This window comes from Accipiter gentilis, chromosome 16 (assembly GCF_929443795.1).
Source record: "Accipiter gentilis chromosome 16, bAccGen1.1, whole genome shotgun sequence".
Taxonomy (NCBI): domain Eukaryota; kingdom Metazoa; phylum Chordata; class Aves; order Accipitriformes; family Accipitridae; genus Astur; species Astur gentilis.
Genome location: NC_064895.1, coordinates 9,815,547 through 9,832,919, shown reverse-complemented (window position 1 = coordinate 9,832,919; position 17,373 = coordinate 9,815,547). Strand labels below are relative to the sequence as shown.

The 17,373-nt window shown below is 40.6% G+C and overlaps 1 protein-coding gene across 1 annotated transcript in view; it reads right to left on the bottom strand.

Moving 5' to 3' along the window:
* Nucleotides 1-17,373, bottom strand: part of SNTG2 (syntrophin gamma 2) — a 304,975-nt gene that overhangs the window by 99,148 nt on the left and 188,454 nt on the right. The window contains exon 7 of the mRNA XM_049818624.1: nucleotides 4,991-5,078. Within this exon, the coding sequence (XP_049674581.1) occupies nucleotides 4,991-5,078 (88 nt within the window). The remainder of the gene's footprint in view (nucleotides 1-4,990; nucleotides 5,079-17,373) is intronic.

The window sequence follows — 17,373 nt, the reverse complement described above, 5'->3', positions numbered from 1 at the left end:
AAACTTTCTAAGGATCACAGGGGATTTTGCAGAGCTAGCAGTAACTCAGGAAAGCACCAAGCTAGCTGACACTAAACCTAAAGCAAGAACTCATTTGCAGTGGTATAGGTAGGAGTTGTTTATAAATCCTTTTATATTCTTTTTGACAGAATCACTGCGATTTTTCAATTTTAAAAGTTAGGTATTCTACTACTTATTTTAATGAAGCCTGGATTTTATTTTTAACTTTAAAAGCCTTAAGCTTTCTATATCTAGAAAGGTCTCTATTAAAGTTCTGGTCATCAACTCAGAGTCCCATCAACAGGTGGTTGTTTATTTCAGTCACTGAATTACACTAAATAACTAAATAACAAACAAAACCCCCAAAACACAGTACAGTAGATCAATGTACAGCAACTAGTCAGCAAGACTTTATCCTTCACAACAATTTGTCTGATGATCAACACTGCTGAATGATACTGGAGACCTCTTGTATATAAATAAAATCTCATTTATCTAACTTGCTAATTATGTCATAGACAACTTCCAACAGACAAAAAGCCCATTCCAGAACAACGACAAAATTAAAATCAAAGAAAACACTCCTGGCGATTTAATTACACTGCAAGCTTTGCAATTTCAGAATATTCTGATAATTTGGTGTAACTATCAAAAAGAAAAATTCTGAAGAGAGTCTGTTTTACCGCAAAATGTCTTGAAGAGCCTTCCCAGCAGCAGTGAATCTTACCTAAAAGGCTCCGACAAGCCCTGCTCAGCTCTGGGATGGGTAATGGACTTAGCTCCAGAGAATCCCAAGAGCTGGTGCCATAATTATTCTGTAACAGGCTAACAAATAACCCTCATAGCTCCTAATAACTTCCTGATTCAGCTCCAAAAACCAAAATTCCTTCCTTTGGTTTCCAGAAACACAAATCTATCCTCTCTCTAGCTGACAGTGAGCAAACCACAGGACATGGGATGAGGAATCATCCTAGCCATGGACCCAGACCACCCAGTGAAGCAGACAGTTAATGATCCTACTGGCCCATGCTAACTTCTGATCCAGGCCCAATAGTTTTTTGAGAAAGAAGTGTTTGCCCCATGCAAAATTATGCCAAGCATTCTGCAATATTTTATAAAATTGCTGATCAAATTCATGTGGCCGAGAATATTTTCTGGCATAATTTGATTTACTATTATGGACAGTCTCATATTAGCCCAGTAAGGGCCAAGAGTGCCACACAGCTGTGAAAGAGACAATGATCAATACTGGCATACCACCCTGGGTTAGGGCCTCCTCCAAACACAGAAACAAGTGGTCCTTGTCTCATCCTTAAGTGCCAGTTAATCAGTATTCATGTCTAAATCCATGCAAAATCCTGTATTTGTTGTTCACAATAATGAGTGAAGCAACCAGAAAAATGTGGTGAGAACTGTAGGCAGGTATTTCCCTGTTGTGACATCTTGTGCTTTTGCTAGCTGTGACATGAGATAGGGAAGGAAGAGGTGTGAGAAGGAAGCAGGGGAGGCAGATGCTACTCTGGATGATGTAGTTACAGAAATAGTAGTAATACTGCTTAATAGGAAGAGAGTATGGTTGCATTTGAAGTGAACTCACCACAGTACTAAAACTGCCAGCATAGCAGCTGATCTGACTGAATGCTTCAAGGTAGGACACCGTGTGCCTGAGTCTTCTGGGATGCTAGGAAAGGCCAAGATACTTCAGCTATATGCATGTATGCACTTAAATCTTGCCTGCAGTGTGAAGTGGGAATTACTTTATTGCATAGTAGAATTGCTCCTTAGCGTCTTATATGTGGCACTGATGCTTCACGACTGAAATTCTCTTTTGTGCGCGGGCTTGTGAAAAGCTCTCCTTGAAATGGGGTGCTTTGTCCCCCCATGGCTATTCTCCTTAACTTCAGTGTATGGCCCTAAACCAGGCTTATTTTACATAATTTTCGACACCTTATTTGCTTATTTCCTCACCACAAGAATGAGCATTTATGTCAAGTGACTTACCAAAGATCATCTGACTCACCGAGCTTGGTTTCAGCCTGTATTGGATGGCTGCACAGAACACCCTGGAGAGGAGCAGGTGAGCTCTGTGCTGAGGTCCAGGTTCAGTTCAGAAGGGTCATTTCTTAAGTTCCTCACCTGTTTGATCATACTTGGCAAGTCCTTTTGCTGAGGATGCAGTATAGGACTGAAGGCGTGGGATCATGCATGGGACTGGGCAGGATAGCATAATGCTTGCCAAAGATTTTCTCATGCTCTGCATAACGGAGGCAAGTCTAATAAGCTGCCCAAAATGAGCTGTTTGTACCCAAGATGTCTCTTTCATTTAAGAAGCATTGCTCCTCTGCTGTGCTTGTTGATAGCCTGTGATAGTTTGTTTAAAATGGCACTGTCTTCCCTATTTCCAAACAGGTTTTCTTTGAACAACAGTAATCAGGGGCAGACTCCAAATGGTGCTAGCTGGCCACAGGCCATGAAACAGGCCCTCTGAAAGAGAACGGAGGTTTTTGTAAGGTGAAAGTTCCTGGCTCAAGTATTCACGGAGGCTATTTACCTACAGAAGTTTTGCACGCACCTCTGGTCACACGGAGATAGAAGATGATCTGGTCCCCCTGCTCACCACTGCTATCTCTTTCCAGAAACAGTACTTTATGGAAGCAGTGCCATGATCTCAGCCTCCCAGACAGGAATGGCTGCCGTGCCTCCTGGTGAGAAAGGCAACGCAGGAGGCAGCCAAGTTCCTCTTAGCTCCCATGATGTACCAAGAGGGCACCGATATTCCTGGACCTGCATGAACTACTTGTGAAGGTGGCAGCTGTCTCACACAGAGTGTGTACTGGGTATAAGTGGCAAGGTTTTGGGGGGCAGGGTGGCTCCAGGGGTGGGAGATGGTCAGGGGCTGCTCCGTGCCGGACACAGCTGGTTCCAGCCAGCTCCCGCCACCCCCCTGCAAGGGCATGGCTGAGCCCCGCAGCCCAGCTGGTAGCACCTCTGGGCAACTATTTAAGAAAGGGCAAAATGCAGAACAGCAGAGAGAAGAGGGAGGAAAAAAGTGTGAGAAAAAATCCTATGAAACTCAAGGTCAGTGAAGGAGAGGGAAGAGGTGCTTCAGGTGTCGGAGCAGAGATTCCCCCACAGTCCATGGAGAGACCATGATGAAGCAGGTATTTATTTCCCTGCAGCCCGTAGAGGACCACATCGGAGCAGATGCCCACACCACAGCCCAGGGAGGACCCGATGCTGGAGCAGGTGGATGTGCCCTGAAGGAACCTGCAGCCTGTGGGGGACACATGCTGGAGCGGATTTTTCCTGAAGAACTTCAGCCCATGTTGAAGACTCATGCTAGAGCAGTTTGTAAAGGACTGCGGCCGGTGGGAAGGACCCACGCTAGAGCAGGGTAAAAGTGTGAGAAGGAAGGAGTGGCAGAGAGGAACACTGTGTACTGACCCCAACCCCTCACCCCCCATTCCCCTGCAGCACTTACAGGGGAAGTAGAGGGATCAGGAATGAAGTTGAGCCTGGGAAAAGGGGTTGGGGGAAGGTGTTGTTTCAATTAATTTGTCTTTGTTTCTCACTCATGGAATCTATTTTAATAGGCAATACATTTAATTAAGTTTCCCCAAGGTGAGTCTATTTTGCCCATAACAGTAATTAATAAGTGATCTCTCCGTCTCTATCTTGACCCCAGAGCTTTTTTCATTCTATCTTCTCCCCATGTTCTGTTTGAGGAGGGGGAGTGAGCGAGCGGCTGGGTAAGAGTTTGGCTCTTAGCTAAGGTTAATCAACCATAAGCGATAGGGTCCAAGTGATGTCAATCAACAAGATGAGTTAAAATTGCTAGTAGGACTGTCATAACCACAAATGACTATGGCCAATAATACAGAAACTATCAGTAAGACCCTGCTAGCTTGCCAAAATCATGGTTAAGCTAGGACACAGCTATCCAAGGCATTACAGACACTAGTTTATAGTTGTCCGATAACCTAGTAGGAAAAGTAGGAAGACAAAACCTTAAGTTTCATTACAAGGAACACTGACCAGATAAAGATCTCCAAATGTAAACACAAGGTTTCTTCAAATCTAGATTCCATTTTCAAATGGAAATGACACACAGTAAGAACTGACATAAAGGTTTTAGCATGAAATGTATAGTTCAGCTTAGTGGAGGCCTGTCAAGTTTGCTTTTAATAGGTGTAAGAATCTAGATGAAATGACAGACACTCTTCTAATGACAAGAGCTAGACCTGAGACCTGTGATTCTGTTGAAATCGAGAAAAAACAAGTACATAGTTGAGCCCAACTTATATAAATCCCCAGAACAAGACACATTTTAAAACTGTTTTACTTAATTTGGAAAGAGAATCATATGTAAGATAAACTGGTGCATAATTATTTGGTCTGATTAAGTTAGCTGATATATTATGTACACTTTTCTACTTGCAACATTGATTACAAGTATCTTGAATATTTGTATTTGCTAACCAGAAGAACAAAAACTTCCCTCATCTGCATTGCTCATAAACAATTTACTATTGCTACTGTTAAACTACTCAGCTGTCACATCGTAATTCTGCTCTCTGACAAAAATTATCAAAATATCAAAGTAATTTATGAAATATGCACAATTAATGTTATCTGTTTGTTTGGTAAGTGTCCTGAAAATACATTTCAGTGTGAATGTATGATTCAAATGTTTGCAAACACTATTTTATTGTATTCAGGCAAAGCTTCTGTAGAAAAACTTTCAGATATCACCCATGATTGTACTGCATTTTAATGAGTTTTTCAGTTTTATTTTGAATAAACTTTACAGAAGCAGTCATGTAGTATGCATTAGATTCTTACATGTTAAGTAATAAAGTACAGACACAATTTCCTACTTCTTCCTGTAAAACACTCAAGGATTGAATTCGTATTTCTCTCACTGTCATCTTATTATGAGAATAGTGCAAAGAGGAAAACAAATTACTCCTATCCGTTAATTTCCTCTTACCTAATGGGAGCTTTAAAAATGATGGAGCTTCCCTGAGGTACTGAACAGTGATGGTAACTTCATCGCCAGCATTTCGCAGTAGGTGTACCTGTCAGTGTGACAAATAACAGCTACTTTAAACCAAAGAACCACCAGTCATGGAAAGCACATTACTTACAATGAAATCAACATCTCTGTTGACCTATAATAAACTCAGTATGAACATTTCTGACTGGGAATGAAGAATATCTTGAGGGTCAAGTCACACCAACAATGGATAAGAGTAGGCAAGACCAGTGGAACAACCTGAATAATTTGGTGGGCAAGCTGATTTTATATACCACCTGAACACAACTTCTATAAACAAACTGATTTTATAAAACTGACAGTGTAGTAGGGAAATATGTGCTTATGTAGAGATAATTTATTAATTGTGGGTGTATACACATAAACAGACACATAAAGATCTATTAATACATCGTACATATCTAGATCTTAAGTACTTGGTTTGATTAATTTAGGTAATACATTAAGCACATTTCTCTCTTTCAAATATAGTCTTGATTTTTGTGACTGTCTTCATTATCTGTAAGTATCTGCTAACCAGAAGGGAACACATACACACACATATGTGTATAGACACATTCATTACAACATCAGAATTTACTTATAGGCATAGCACACTACTGCGTAAGGAGCTTTTTTAAATACAGGACTTCAAATAACATCTTTGATGGAACTCGATTCCTATTACAGGGCAGAGGTATTGCCCACTTTCATACCCAGGAAACAGGTATTGCATTTGGTTTCTATGTGGCCTGCACACAGGGTCTGCAGCCCTGATCCTGTTTCTAAGAACTGGATGCTAATGCCAGTGGCCACTAATCTGAGCACAACCAAAGCATGCATGTATCAAGCAGAAAAGTAACTAACCGCAGCAAACTAACTCCTATAGAATTGTTTACTGCTCTAATGCAGTACTTGGAGGAAGCTGGTGGTTGTGTTGCTTCAGACCACTCTTCAGCACAATGCCACATTGGCCAACAACTTGACATACAGGATTACCTCAAACATTATAACTCTTCCTCTTGTGCACCTGAAATAATGCTTCCACCAGAGACTGATGTATTCACCTACATGAGAATATCAAGCTTAGGCGTGATGGATATGAAAACCCAGGACAGGTGAAGAAATCAAGTAAGCAGTCCCACAAGCTAAGAATCTTACACTATAAAAATATTCTGGAAAAGAGTGAGCAAGAAAACTGACCATAAAACCCCCAACACTAACACTGAAGATAACATTGTCTGGACAGGGATTTGTCTCTAAATTGGAGAGGCATGGATTTGATGGATGGACCACTTGGTGGATAAGGAATTGGTTGCATGGTTGCACTCAAAGAGTTGCGGTCAACAGCTCGATGTCCAAGTGGAGAGCAGTGACGAGTGGCACTCCTTAGGGGTCAGTATTGGGACTGGCGCTGTTTAACATCTTTGTCGTTGACAAGGAAAACGGGATTGAGTGCACCCTCAGCAAGTTTGCCGACAACACCAAGCTGTGAGGTGTGGTTGATGTGCTGTAGGGAAGGGATGCCATCCAGAGGGACCTTGACAGGCTGGAGAGGTGGGCCTGTGCAAACCTCATGCAATTCAACAAGGCCAAGTGCAAGGTCCTGCACATGGGTCAGGGCAGTCCCAAGCACAAATACAGGCTGGGCAATGAGTGGATTGAGAGCAGCCCTGAGAAGAAGGACTTGGGAGTACTGGTGGATGAAAAACTGAATAGGAGTCAGCAGTGTGCACTTGCAGCCCTGTATCCTAGGCTGCATCAAAAGAAGCGTGCCTAGCAGGTCAAGGGAGGTGATCCTCCCCCTCTACTCCGCTCTCGTGAGACCCCACCTGGAGTACTGCGTTCAGCTCTGGGATGGCCAACATAAAAAGACATGGACCTGTTGGAGCGAGTCTAGAGGAGGGACACAAAGATGATCAGAGGGCTGGAGAACCTCTCCTATGAAGACAGGCTGAGAGAGTTGGAGTTGTTCAGCCTGGAGAAGAGAAGGCTCTAGGGAGACCTTACAGCAGCCTTCCAGTACCTAAAGGGGCCTACGGGAAAGATGAGGAGAGACTTTTTACTAGGGCATGTAGTAATAGGACAAGGGGTAATGTCTTTAAACTGAAAGAGGGTAGGTTTAGATTAGATGTAAGTTCTTCCTTGGGAGGGTGGTGAAGCACTGGAACAGGTTGCCCAGAGAAGTTGTGGCTGCCCCATCCCTGGCAGTGTTCAAGGCCAGGTTGGATGGGGCTTGGAGCAACCTGTTCTAGCAGAAGGTGTCCCTGCCCATGGCAGGGGGGGTGGAACTAGATCATCTTTAGGGTCCCTTCCAACCCAAACCATTCTATGGTTCTATAGTCTGATTTGTGTGATTAAGTGAGCAGGCATATGAATCACCCATATAAAGTACCGCTGCTGAAAGCTTACTGTTTGCTGTACCGGTAAAATCCATATATTTGATAAAGACTTACAGTGTCGTCCTCCATCCTCCTCACCCATCTTTCAGTCTGTCAAACAATGACTTCCATTGCTAACAAGCTGCAGTAGCACTAATGACCACAGATCTGTCCCTGGGAGCGAATGTTAACGTTTTGCACTCATTAAGTTAGGAAATTCAGCTCTGCAGGGGAGACGTAAGAGCTCAATAAGGTCAGGGAATGCAGATAACAGGCAGTCCTATCAGATTAGAGCTTGAGGAATGAAGGTCTGGAAGTAAAGGGGTAGGGGATGCATAAGAGAAAGGGATATATTTAAAAAAAAAAAAAAAAAAGAAAAAGAAAAAAAAAAAAAAGGGCAAGTTTCCCAGAAAGGCCCTGCATTTCCTTTCAAGTTCTTCCTTCCTGATGGGCAGAATCCTCCCTCCCCCAGGGCCCCATTTCTCTGCTCTTCTTGTTCTCTACTCAAGCATTTTTACTTTTTTTCACAGGCTCAATCCACATTTAAATGATTTACTACCAAAAATATAAGAGCTAATGCTACCTACTCACACCCAGTACTCTGATATGAGGTGTTCTACCCAAGTCAAAGATTTTGTGGACAATTGACTACAGAAGAACCTGAGACCTCATTGTGGAAAAACACACTGTGGAAAAAACCATTATGATCATTGATTTCTGACTAAAGTCTCTGTGCTGGTTTTGGCTGGGATAGTTAATTTTCTTCATAGTAGCTGATACGGGGCTACGTGTTGGATTTCTGCTGAAAACAGTGTTGCTAACACAGGGATGTTTTAGCTATTGCTGAGCAGTGCTCAAACAGAGCCAAGGCCTTTTCTTCTTCTCCCCCCACCCCACCAGCGAGGAGGCTGGGGGGGCACAAGGAGTTGGGAGGGGACACAGCCGGGACAGCTGACCCCGACTGACCCGAGGGATATTCCACACCATATGGCGTCATGCTCAGCAATAAAACCTGGGGAAAGATGGCGTAAGGGGTGACATTCAGAGATACAGCATTTGTCTTCCCAAGTCACCGTTAGGCGTGCTGGAGCCCTGCTTTCCTGGAGATGGCTGAACACCTGCCTGCCCGTGGGAAGTGGTGAATGGATTCCTGGTTTTGCTTTGCTTGTGTGTGTGGCTTTTGCTTTACCTATTAAACAGGCTTTATCTCAACCCATGAGTTTTTTCACATTTACTTTTCCAACTCTCTCCTCCATCCCACCAGCCGGGGAGTGAGCGAGTGGCCGTGTGGGGCTGTCGCTGGCTGGGGTTAAACCACGACACCCTCTCGGGATGATCAGAGTAGGAATAACCAGGAACTGAAGCACAGCAAAATTAGAATGCTTCTTTAAAGTCCTACAAGAGTGTGTCAGGACTGCAAAGCAAACCAGTGCGTCTTGAGTTCTAATGTATAAGAACAACCATGTCTCCTGAAATCCTCTGCCCCTTATTTCCTGCAATATTTTAGACCTTATTTATTACTTACTAAGGACTGAAGATGATTGGTACCTCTACTGCTCCTACCCCACTGTTACAAAGATAGTTCTTCCCTTTATCTGCAGACTATTATACATATCAAACACATATATATATGAGATATATATAACAGTCTATTTGATATATATAAAGGCTTATTTTATATATATTAAAATAGACCTATATATATATGCTAAACTTTTAGTCAAGATTCAGCTATCACATTATTCTTAAATACTTCTGAAATTCTGCAGTAACTGGATGCTTTGTTTTAAATTTAGCATCTGATTTAAAGATTCTGGATTTCTACATTATCTTTAATCATAACTTCTAGATTAAGTGAGGTAAAGCTCAATAGTTTCAAATCAATTAAGCTAAAAAAAGCGAGAATAGAATTAGAATATTAAAATAGAATGTTTGTTTTGTGGATTTAGATCAGCTACTTTGCACAAAATGCTCAGAAACTCATGAAAACTATGTCAACTCACATAAGCCTTTACTCCAAAGTAATCCTTTAATATTAGGGTATTTATATAGATGTATCAGCACATAATATTTGGATGCACCAGCAAGATTCAAAATGAATATTCCTGAATATAGTTCTGTTCTGGAATACATCCATGATGAGTTGAATCGGAGCTAAAAAAACCTTATGTCTTATAGATCTTCACTATCATTCTGCTATATATAGCTGAGCTACATATACACACACACACACACACACACACATACACAGGTTATGCTTGCTTTTGTCAAAAGCTGAAACAGACTCTTATAACAGTCATATTAGACCATATGTGAAAACATAGTTCAGACATACATACAAAAATTTGTATGTATTTCAGACGTCTATAACTCCATATAAACTGATCCAGAGATGAAAAATGCCTATGAAAAAAATTGAACAAACTGTCATTATATCCTAGTATATGTTTAAATTAGACTGCAGTCACTTTTCAGTCTCTGGTTACTGAATTTGTCTTCCCAGACTTCATTAATAACCACATTAGACCTTGAAATGTTGTTCTCCTCCTAGCCCAGTCACACCACCTAATAACTTTGCACTATTTATGCTAAACTACATTGCAACAGAGCCTTCATAACTACAGCAAATGCTTTTAAATGTGACCAAAATGGTTATAAAAGACAGTAAATCATGTTTTTTGCCACATTATACTGATAGAACCATTGAATTTTGGAATCATTGACCAACAAAGCTTAATTGGAAGTATTTTCTATGAGCGTATGTGTAAAGTTAACAAATAATGAATTACTTCATTCTCTTTAAAAAAAATGTAATTAATTATGAAATTACATGTAAGCACTTGAAACAGCAGATGCACTTCACTTCATAATCTTGCACATAATCAGGTAGTCAATATTATTATAAATAAAAAAATTGTAAGTTTTTAAATTCCTGATACTTATGTGAAAGTTGATTTGGTCCCTGAAGTGGAAAAACATTTGGCTTGATCCTTGAAAAAAAATCCAAGCTCAGACCAAGTAGGTACGGCTGAAAAAAATTCAACAAGTAAATATCCCACAGACAGCCACGCTGACACCTGCAGCATCTAGGGGGGTAACAAATGCCTCGATTTGAAACGAGGAGGTAACGTGCGTTATGTGTACGTGTACCGGGTGCGGGTGGTCGGGCGCTGGCGGCGGGACCTGCCGGGCGGCCTCTGTGAGGAGCGGCCGGGGCTGCCCCGAGCCGGACACAGCCGGTTCCAGCCGGTTCCAGCCCGCCCACCCCAGGGCACGGTGCGGCGGGGAAGGTAGAGGAGGTGGGAATGAAAGAGTGAAGTTGAGCCTGGGGAAAGGGGTGGGGGGAAGCTGTTGGTTCAAATTTTTTTGTCTCTGTTTCTCACTACCCAAATCTATTTTAAGTGGCAATAAAATTAATTAATTTTCCACAAGTCGAGTCTATTTTGCGCATGATGATAATTGGTAAGCAACCTCCTTGTCTATCTTGACCCACAAGATTTTTAATCCTATTTTTCCCCCTTCTGCTGTTGAAGAGGGGGAGTGAGAATGCAGCTGGGAGGGCATTTGGCTGCTGGCCAGGGCTGACCCACCACTGTGGGTTCAAAACAGTTTTACAAAGAAAAAAAAATAAATTATAAAGGAAGAAGTGCAGCAGTGCTACCCACATAGTCTAGGTTCAGTGAAACCAGCCTGCGTGCAACAATGCCAGAAAGGTGATACAGTAGGAAGAGAAAAGGACACCCAATGTATTCTCTTCCAAAGAAAAAATGTCAGCAAGTCAGTATCAGGGTAGTAGAAAGTCAGAGTTGGCAAGAAATACAAGATCCTGTCACCGAATGCTGTTGTATCTTAGTGATATCATTTTACTAGTCATTGTGTGGTAAATATATTAGAAACACTGACCTTAGCTTATGAGTATTTTTTTCAGACTTGTAGCAACATCAGTCTTTTGTAAAATCCAATAGATAATTATGAAATCAACATATTTATAATATAGTCACACTACTGTACTGAAATATGTAATGGAAAGAAACATAAACCAAATAAAATTAATACTAAATTAATACATTTTTTTAAATTCACAATTGGCTTTTTAGAAAAGCCACAAATGTGAACCATTTCAATTCTTTGACTTTGGAATAACAAGAATTTCAACCTCCTATTAGATATAAACATTTTGAAGAAAACTTTCAAACACAGCGTAAGAGCTGTGCTTCCTCTTAATTAAGCAAAGAATGTTTGCACACAAACTTTTATATTTGTCAAGAGATGAGAGGAGACAGCATGACAGCCATACTGCCTAACATATTTCTGGAACATCTTAGTCAAATATTATGAAGATAAATTAAAGCCAAAACCAGTATGAAACAAAACAAAACAGTAGATTAGAAACTGTGGTAAAGCATGATATCTGATTTTTATTTCAAATAATATTTTGAAAAGAAAAGGACTCTAATATTAATGCTTTGGTTTAAAATTACCAAGCAGTAATACCTTAAAAGATACTTATACTGTATCATACTATCCTGGAGCTACTTTGTTTTCTTAGGTACTGTCTGAAGAGGTGATAGTATTGAACCACACACATACTAAGGAAAAAAAAAAAAATCAACTTCAGTGCTCACAAGAAGGTATTAACACTATGGAAGGTCACTAAATAATGCAGTGCTCTGTGGTGCTGAAGCTTTTGCACAAGTCCAGTACGTCCAAAAAGACAAATCCAGTAGCTTTGGAGGAACATTCACTGATGCACTGTTGCCTTACTGCAGTATTAATATCAAAGGAGAATTGCAGAAGTAAGTCGGTTTTGGGGTTTGTTTTTTTTTTAAATAGTTGATTGATTACATTTACTGCAGCTAACTGTGTGTGTGCATGTCCTTACTTGTGTGTTCATACGTATGAAGGAGAAAAGGGCATCAAGGGAAATGCTTGCTTTTCATGCTGGCTCTTATTTGTGGATTTTGCACATCTCTAAGTGTAATCATCAAGCCAGGGTTTATTATGCTTCCCTTTTTCACATGCATTTCTCAAGAAGAGAACAGAGAGAATGTTAAACATATAAATAGGAGCTGCTATATCTCACTTAGCGAACTACAGTCCAAAGTCTGCAGGGAAAAATATGACTCATATTTTAGGAAAACCAAATTACCTTTGTTGCCTCATTTTTTTACCCATTTTAAGGATTTAGGGAAAACCTATATACCTATACGTGGGCAAGTCAATGGCATAATTCATAGCTGATGTGCATTCTTTTTAAATTCTGGTGCCTTGTGTTTACCATGGCTTGCTCTAAACTTTCAAACATACCTGATCATTAATATTCACACTGCTCAGAGATTTAGACAGGGTTTTGGCTGTTGGAATCAGGTTCTGTCTTATTATAGATCAGAACTGTAACAGCAATTAAAATTGAAAAGGACCATGTCTTTGATGAATGAATTCATCCATATGGCCCTTTAGCTCAGATCTATTCCAAGAGCAGAAGTCACATCATTTAACTTTTGCCATTTAAAATATTCAACTCTAAAGAAGTTGTTAATATTTTTTTCTAGGAATCAGTAAAGATCTTAGGATAAAAAGAAATCATCACCCACAGGTGTCTATCCTAAGTAAGGAGAGTCTGGATGATAACATTACACTTTAAACATCTGAAGCTAGATGAAATGAATCATATGTCACGTCTATAGAGGAAAATTTAACATTAAACCCCTAACTCAGACTAACAGTCTGAAGCAGAAATTCTGAAGTAAAAGGAAGTAAATCTCCTGATGAATGTCTGATCTTGAAGTACATGCATTTCACAAACAAAACACTTGAAATTCACATGAAGTGCAAGTCTTGGGCTTGACAAGTACCTGGGTGGAAGACTATGTACAAGCCAGTAATGCAGCTGACAAACAACTAAGAAGTTGTACTAAAACACATGAAGAGAATTAGATCATAACATACAATTAAAAAAAAACCCCAATAAAATCTAGAGAACTAAAGTTTTAAAAAATTCTTAAAACTCTCTGAATGAAAAAGGGACAAACTTAAAATGCCTTCTTGACTAAAGCATGTTTGGAAGTATTTTGGAAATGTGGTAGTTTCAGCTCAACTGTGATATCGTGCTTTTATGTCTGTGAGTAGGCAAAGATGCGTGACAAAGAGAGACCTCACAGTACAAATAGTTTTTAAAATGAGAGTGGAAGCAAAGTGGCTCTAAAAAAAAGTTTGTAAAATTAAAATTGGATTGGAAACAGTATTGGAAAAGCATGATGCAGAATTAAGTTAGTTCAAGAAATAATTATTTCTTGACACTTGCCTCTTTTCCATTGGGCAATTATGAACCGGTTTCCAATAAATACTTCTGATTCTTATCTTCCTTAGCATTGCAGTATTCAATGACCAATACTCTCTTCCTTAATATTTAATTGACTACTCCAAAACAAGCATTTGTGTCTGAACAATTTATACAAATATGCTACAAATAAGACAGTCAATGCAGCTTATGGAAATCCTCATGTTATGATATTTCTGCCTACAACAGAGTAAAAGACCATTTTAACCACAAAGCTTCAGTATTAATTTAAACAAATAAGATTGCTCCTGTATGACAGAATTACCAGGAATTATAGGCAAAAAAGGAAATTATTTAAATGTTTTTTCATTATTTTATACATTATTTTTTCTACTTAATTACACACGTTAGTCCATGTTTCACTTCAAAACAATGCTTACAGAAATATCTGGGATATGAAAGATGCTGATACATATCGTGCATTGGAAAATACATTTTGAGCCAAATCAGCTGTTCCGTGAAGCAATGGAAGTATAAATAAATTTGCTTAAGGCTAACTATTACCTGAAGCATGAGGACCAATCCCTGAGAAACTAACTTTGCCATTCTTCAAAAAATTCCAAGAATATCAGTGCATTATAGGGGCTTCTCTCTTGAAATTCAGGTCAGTCTCAACTGTTATCCATGTGCTATAACTGAAAACAGTTGAAAGCCACAGAACTCATAATTTTAGAATGAGCAGTATGCTTTATTGCTCATTGTATTAGCTTTATATGGCAAGGTTTTTGTAGTGAGAGGGTTACAGGGGTGGCTTCTGTAAGAAGCTGCTGGAAGCTTCCCCCATGTCCGACAGAGCCCATACCAGCTGGCTCTGAGATGGACCCGCTGCTGGCCAAGGCTGAGCCCATCAGTGATAGGGGTAATGCCTCTGTGATAACATATTTAAGAATGAAAAAAAGTTGTGGGAGACACAAAAATGGCAGCCGGAGAGAGGAGTGAGAATATGTGAGAGAAACAACCCCACAGACCCCCAGGTCAGTGCAGAAGAAGAGGGAAGAGGAGCTCCAGGCACCAGAGCAGAGATTCCCCTGCAGCCCATGGTGAAGACCACGGTGAGGCAGGCTGTCCCCCTGCAGACCAGGGAGGTCCATGGGGGAGCAGATCTCCACCTGCAGCCCGGGGAGGACGCCACGCTGGAGCAGGGGGATGCCTGAAGGAGGCTGTGACCCTGTGGGAAGCCCGTGCTGGAGCTGGCTCCTGGCAGGACCTGAGGATCTGTGGAGAGAGGAGCCCATGGAGCAGGTTTTCTGGCAGGACTTGTGACTTCTGCAGGGGACCCATATTGGAGCAGTGTGCTCCTGAAGGACTGCAGCCCGGGGAAAGGACCCATGCTGGAGCAGTTTGTGAAGAACTGCAGCCTGTGGGAAGGACCCACGTTGGAGAAGTTCGTGGAGGACTGTCTCCCATGGGTGGGACCCCACACTGGAGCAGGGGAAGAGTGTGATGAGTCCTGCCCCTGAGGAGGATGAAGCAGCAGAAATAACATGTGATGAACTGACCATAAACCCCATTCCCCATCCCCTGTGCCACTGGGGGGGTTAGGTAGAGAATCTGGGAGTGAAGTTGTGCCCGGGAAGAAGGGAGGGGTGGAGGGAAGGTGTTCTGAGATTTGGTTTTATTTCTCATTACCCTACTCTGGTTGATTTGTAATAAATTGAGTTAATTCTCCCTAAGTTGAGTCTGTTTTGCCCATGACAGTAATTTGTGAGTGATCTCTCCTGTCATTATCTTGACCTACAAGCCCTTTGTTATATTTTCACTCCCCTGTCCAGCTGAGGAGGGGGGAGTGATAGAACGGCTTTGGTGGGCACCTGGCGTCCAGCCAGGGTCAACCCGCCACACTCATCTTCTGTTACACATTACTCGTAAAAAGAAGGATTTGTCTCAGGTTTCAAAAAATCACAGCAGACAGAAATGGCCAAATTACCAGAAAACAAACATACAATTATTAGATTGAAACTTTATTAAATCATTACTGACATATCTGGTATGTCAGCAACATACTATAGTATCAAAGCGCCACTTCCAGTTCAAATATACGTACACATATCTGACAGAGCATGACTGGAAATGAATATGTTTAAGTGGAATCAGAATCTGTAGAAATGCAAACATTTCTAGCCCAAATGCAGGCCTTTTCAAGCAACCAAATTGGGGCAGTCTACCCCTGCAGGTTCATGTTCTTCAAATATATTTGAAAATCTTTCTAGATGATAGTTAAGTGGTTGTGTTTATACAAACTCCAATTGGCACAGATTGAGCTAGAAAGAGTAAATGCAGGTTTTCATGTAGCTGTTACTGTTCCAATTTTCTTTGTTGGTTTTTGCTTGTATTCATAACATACCTGCAGAGTTCTCAGAAAAAGATTTTTATGTGACTAGAAGTGTCTCTGAGGAGAGAGGTAACAGTCAGAAAACTTCTGCCACTGTCTACTGGCAATGATATGAAAGGATGATGAAGGTAATTTCACTTGAATGATGGACAATTTTTAATGAAGGCTGTCCTGTGCTACCAAGTGGAAAAGCTAAACCAGAAGCTTTTGAAGTTACCAAACCCAGCAGGTCATATACTGCATTCTCTGATTTAGAAATTATTGACAATTTGGGCACTGCTTCCTTTTCTTACAACAAACTTTTCCATAATGATCCTTTTGTACTAAGTGTTATTAGGCCAACAGATATTTCACAGACATCCAGAGTTAATATAGGACTAAATGTAAGAAGCATTGAGAACTCCTTTTGGTGTCTACACATTCACTGCTGAAGTACAAGACAGAATTCCTAGACCTATAGACTGATCAGCTGTACAGACTGCCCTTCACTTTGGATCAAGCAGAGAATTTATTTGTAATCATCCATATGTTCACTGTTTCAAAAGAACTGGGGTATCTAGAAAATAAAAAACATCCCTTTCTTCACTGAAATCCTTACACCATGTAGAAGGACATAATAGGATAATAGCAATACCTATGGACAAAATTCAGCACTGTTTCATAGTAATAGTACCCCTGTACGTCAGTCTTTAATGCTTTTGTTTCCACAACTCCCCAGGCATGAAAGTGATACTATTACCATAAAACAGCAGATCATCTGTAGTGTTCAGTATGCACCAGAAAGAAATTTGTGTTAGGCAAAGTCCCACACCTGAACCTTCTGCAGACTATCTCAGGACCTCAGCCTATGATTCCTTGCAATTCTGCTACTGTACAAGCCAATATTTATTCAGCACAGGTCACCATAAAGTATATTCCTTTATTCAAGACTAAAGATTTCCTGTACTGGAAAAAAATCATTCTAATTGATGAGGGGAACATCATGCAAATCTCACTGACAGGTTAGTCTTCTGAAGAATCAGTTTCTCTTCCCCCAGAGTACGGATTACAACTAGAGCCATATTTGTTTAAATACAGTGCTATACTTTTTTCTATTAAACTTTTTGCCGTTTAATACCATATTAGACAAAAACCAACAAGAGCAAAAAACCTTTTGATTTCCTGATCCAGTTCTTTAATAGTTTTGATGCAATGTACTAGCTTGTTTGCCATCTTTAGTGTATGAATACACTCCTGTTCTATGAGTGTTTTGTCTGCTATCTACAATAAGGAACAAGAGCAGGTG